General features: G+C 32.4%; 1 protein-coding gene across 3 annotated transcripts in view; it reads right to left on the bottom strand.

Annotated features, from left to right (window-relative positions):
* Positions 1-5,042, bottom strand: part of Fancl (Fanconi anemia complementation group L) — a 69,339-nt gene that overhangs the window by 42,591 nt on the left and 21,706 nt on the right. For all 3 annotated transcript variants that reach the window (XM_004636187.2, XM_023720846.1, XM_023720847.1), the window contains one exon: positions 1,598-1,694. In XM_004636187.2, the coding sequence (XP_004636244.1) occupies positions 1,598-1,694 (97 nt within the window). The remainder of the gene's footprint in view (positions 1-1,597; positions 1,695-5,042) is intronic.

The following is a 5,042-nucleotide window of genomic DNA, read 5'->3' as shown; positions in this document are numbered from 1 at the left end:
CTGTTTTTTACATACATTTCTCAATTCTTGCCCAGCTAAAAGATTTTTCTTTTTCCAGTGTGTCCACAATGGTGCTTTTTAACTATACAAGTTACAAAACTGACCCTGGCACGTATTTTTAAGAAATATTAGGAGTGAGCTCATCTATCTTGAAAAGATGTAAGAATAAAGCCAACAGAGCACAGCATTTCTCTCAGTACTATGAACAAATGAGGTTTCATCAAATCAGATTAATAAAATCTTTCATTGCAGTGACTCCCATTAATATACAGTTAATATGCAAACAAAAAATAAACACAATTTTTTTTAAAGTAAAAAGGTGGCATTTATTTATCAGTAAGTACAAGTGCTTATAAAAATAGGGACAAGATGTATTTAACAGCCTTATTTTGATCTTCATAGCAGTAAAATAACTTTTATCAATGTACAAAATAAACAAATAGTGCTTGGAAGGAAATGATAGAACCCTTGCCATTGGCAAGTATGTGACCTTTTGGAAGGATAAAGGCAAAGTTTTCCTAGATGTTTTTAAAAAGCTATACTTTTAAGCACTCAAAAGGAAAATAAAACATTTTTAAAATAACCATCTAACTTCTTATACTAATATGCCACTAGTTTTTCAACATTTACTATACATGTCCTTAAATTATGCCTAAACATTCTGCGTGTATGAAGAGACCGAGTCATTTCTCAACCTGTCTAATCCACAGCCACTATGAGCTATCAACTTTCCTGTGTCACCCAGTACAGCTTTCTATATTAATTTTCTCTTGTGGAAAGCTTAAATGCCAGACACATTTTTAAAAAGGACAAACACAATTGATCTTTTCATCGCTACAATCTTCTGATATAGAATTGATTGATGACTACTAGAAACAATAAAAAAGTTGGATGTCCTGCTTTTCTTTAAATTTTAAAGTTTTCTCATTGATTGCTAAGTATAGATTGAATTTATCCTACTTATATCTTAAAATTCCCAACTGAGAATTAAAAATTCAAGATGAAACAGAAATAAAGATGTTCTGTGCCACTAAAATTAGCCAATAATTATGGATTAGCAACCTACAATGATTCTATAAAAGCACAATCTTTGAAAATTTTTACAGCACATATGTCAAAAAACTCCAGCCAAAACAAACAAATAATAAAAAGTATATTTAAAAAAGTACATTAAAAGCACATGTGGGCCTATGTTAGGGAATGAGAGTTGGGGAGACAGAGTAAGACCTACAATGATAATTCCTAAGAAGAGTTGAGGACAAAAAGACTTTCTCAGGAGAGCTTTCCTTAAGATAAAAGAAGCACCCACTCTTTTAGCAGAAGATTTTACAAAAATGGTATTATAGTACTTTGAGGCTGCTGGATCTTTTTTGTAATGTTATAAAGTCTACATTTTGATCAAATTTGGATTGAAACTGACAAGAAATAATACCTAGACTTTGGAAACCTGGTGAATAAATTCTGAGGCTCTGAAAATCAGTTTCTAAAAGCATCATCTACTTTTAGAGCAGTTAGTCTCCTTAACTTTGAAAATATTCAAAAGGTTCATTTCTCAAAGTATTTTTTGGACAGAAAAATAGTTCAACAAGGCACATACCTTTGCCTTCAACTTGACAGTGATTAGATGCTCTCTACCAGAAGCATCTTCTGCTTTTAACTTGATGGTACTGAAGCAAGTGTCCACATATACAAGTCTGGTGAATAGAAAAAATTAAGAACCATCACACTGGGGTAGGTTACTGAGGGAAAGTTGAAGAGGCATGACTTGAAATAAAAATAGTTGATACATTCTTTTTAATCCATTACAAAATTTAATCAGAGGAACTTCTGCATGCCAACCCTCTCTGCTGCTATAGATTTACTGCCGTTAACACACCAGCCTAGTGCTTAATGCAGTCATAGATCTCTGGATTATTTACAACGTGTGTCAAGGCTCATGCTGTGGTCAGTGAGCACTATGTTTCGGTTTTCCATCACTGAAACCTTTGGCACATACAGCATGTTTCTGTCAGCCTGTGCTTATGTACACATTAAACTTCCTGTCAAACTCATGATCCATTTCTGTAGTTTTACACAATATGAGACTTTTATGCTTCCTTTATTTGTTTTTCTCCTCGATGAACTCTTTTATTATCAATAAATGTTACTTTACAAAAATCTGCTTGATATTAGTTCAAATACGATCCTCTAAGGAAAATGTTGTATAAGCACAGATACACCCTGGTCTCCTAACAATAAATTTTCTTTTTGCACAATATATAGTATCTGACATTTAACCTAGGCATGCACTCAAGATGACTAATATTTTAAACATGAAGCACAAGAACAACTGTTTTGGCTTTAAGTTGCTCTAAATGCATGAATTTTTCTACAACAGAAACCAATATCCTTTGAAATATATCATTCTGTAAAAATGCAATCCCTTGCATATCATAAGCTACCAACAAAATGGTTTAAATTAATCAGTGTATTTACTAGGAAGTGGGGATGTGAACATTTTTACAATACCATCCTCTAGTAAAGATAAAAGGTAGCCTAATAGTATTAAGCAACTTAACTGATGGTACAGCTCATCAAGAGTTCAGAACTAAAATTAGCCTAGGTGATTTTTAACATGATTTTTGTCATTTAGCTACTAACCAAGTATAATAGGCTAATTTCAATAAATGCTAGGTAATGAAGTTGGGGAAACACAGCTACATCTAAAGACACAGTCAATAATGTAATACAAAGTGAAATAAAACAAGCTGTGGAGGTAGCTAAGTGATAGTGTGTCTGCCTAGCATGCACAAGGATCTGGGTTCAATCCCCAGTATCACCTGAAAAACAAAAACCCAAAAAAAAAAAAGTATCCATAGATTGAAGTTTTATTATAATCAGTAAGAAAAATAATTCTAGAACAAAATAGAAAAACATGAATGACTATGATTAATCCTTATTTTTAAAACTGTATTGATTAAACATCTTAATCTTTCCATTTTCCAAAAATGTGAATGTTTTTATTACATGTTTTAACACATCACTCTGAAGTTCATATATATGGACATCTGACAATGAAAACTTCACTACTTCAAATTCACTAAAAAAATTATTTAGAAATTGAGAAAATTTCAAGTATAAAATCTAGTTACAAAAAATAAAGAATTACAGTAATTAAAATAAATTTTAACAACTTTTATGAAACCATAAAATATTTAAAGAACACTAACAAAACACATTAGAAGAGAAAACTCCAGTATGGTAACCAAAAAGGCAGAAATCTGTAAAATACAGTATGACTGATACACTGGAGATTATGGGAGTTTTTAAAATATGGAAGCCAAAGAGAAAATTTTAAATTAAATTATAAACAAAGAGCTATGGAACAACTATAAATGTACTGCCACTAACTTTGCACTGAAAAATATTCCATAATCAAAAAAAGTTCAAAGTGTTTATTACTTACAATTTTTAGAATACAGTAAGAACAAGCTAAATGGATTATAGTTACAGAAACTAAGCATAACTGATCACTGTAATTTTAAAGTAGTGACAAAAATGGGAAAGTTAGATAGACCAGGAGTAAAAGTTAGTACAAAAATGATAAAACCTTAGTTGCTAATTTGAAGGCAATTTTAAACAGAATGTACATGAAAGAATTGTAAGATATTAAAGTTAATAAAACATAATAGGAGATGGTGGTTCATGGTTGATTATGTAATTAGAATATAAGTTCTATAATTGAAAAATCAAGAAATACTGAATTAGACATTAGAAATATGGAAGTTATAAACATAAACATTTCAAAGTCTCAAGATTAGGGATAGAGAATGGTATGAACAAAGACCATGTGCTTTTCACTGTACTGCTAAATAGTTTATATGATTTATAACAGACAGACAGACAGTCAGACACTGAGAGAAAACATGGGTAAGTATAATGTGAAAGAAGAACAATTAAACCACTAACTAGACTTTGTACTTTATTGTTGCTTATCTTCAAAATGTCAAAAATCATGCCCGAACATCTACAAAATACAAACAAGAACAAAACCTCTAGTTTTTTGTTTGCAAACACATAAATATAACATCATCATTCCATATTTTAATATAGAAATACTACTTTAGAAAACTCTTCTCAAAATAGAAATTGAAAAAGGATAGAAAAGTAGATCAGCACAGTCCCTGGATTTGATCCCTAACACAGTAAGAGAGAGGGGAAGAAGAGGGTGAGGGAGAAGACAGTGGAGATAGAGAGGGAAAATGAAGTGATCAGAGGGGATGTGGGGGGGGCGGAAAGGGGAGGGGAATGGAGAAGACAGTAGGGAAAGAAAGAAAAGAAATATTTTACCCATAATTCCCAGTTCCTTTATTTTAGGGGTGGTGAAAAAACATTACTGCCAAATTCATACCTTCAGTACACTAACCAATTATCTTCTAGTGTTTGTTCTCACCTTCTTCCTTCTGATAACAGAACCCCTGTCCCCACCCAACCATGACCATTACAAAACAGTGAGATGTTGAACATAGCTAATATTGACAAGATGGCCATAAGCAGAAACGGTATGTACATCTTTAGACCCATTTATAATAAAACTGTACTTTCCTTTCTCCCTCTCATCCTCACCTCTCACAGACTAGAACTTAGGCCACTTTGAGCCACAAGAAGCATGTGTACGCAAACAGTACAGTACTGACCAAAAGAACTTTCTGGAATAATGAATGTATTATTTGTGTCATACTAAATAGTAGCCACCATATTACTAAGGACTTAAAATGTAGCTAGTATAGGTAGGGATGTTTTCATTTCAAGTAAATTTAAATGTAAACATCAACAGCCATATGCAGAGATCTAGGGGTTACAAAGCTTAACAAACAAACCATAATACATGACTGAAACAAGAAGCTGGTTTCTTGAATGGCCTTGTAGAATACAGTCACCAATCTACTATTAGCCATTTCCCTACCTCCAACCTGTTAAATATGAGTCAAATAAAATTCTCTCGTTTAAACTTCTAACGAGGGGGGCCTGCCCACTAGCTCAGTTGTTTAAGTGCCTTCTTT

This window comes from Octodon degus, unplaced genomic scaffold (genome assembly GCF_000260255.1).
Source record: "Octodon degus isolate 3935 unplaced genomic scaffold, OctDeg1.0 scaffold00078, whole genome shotgun sequence".
NCBI lineage: Eukaryota > Metazoa > Chordata > Mammalia > Rodentia > Octodontidae > Octodon > Octodon degus.
This window is presented reverse-complemented; position numbering and strand designations above follow the sequence as displayed.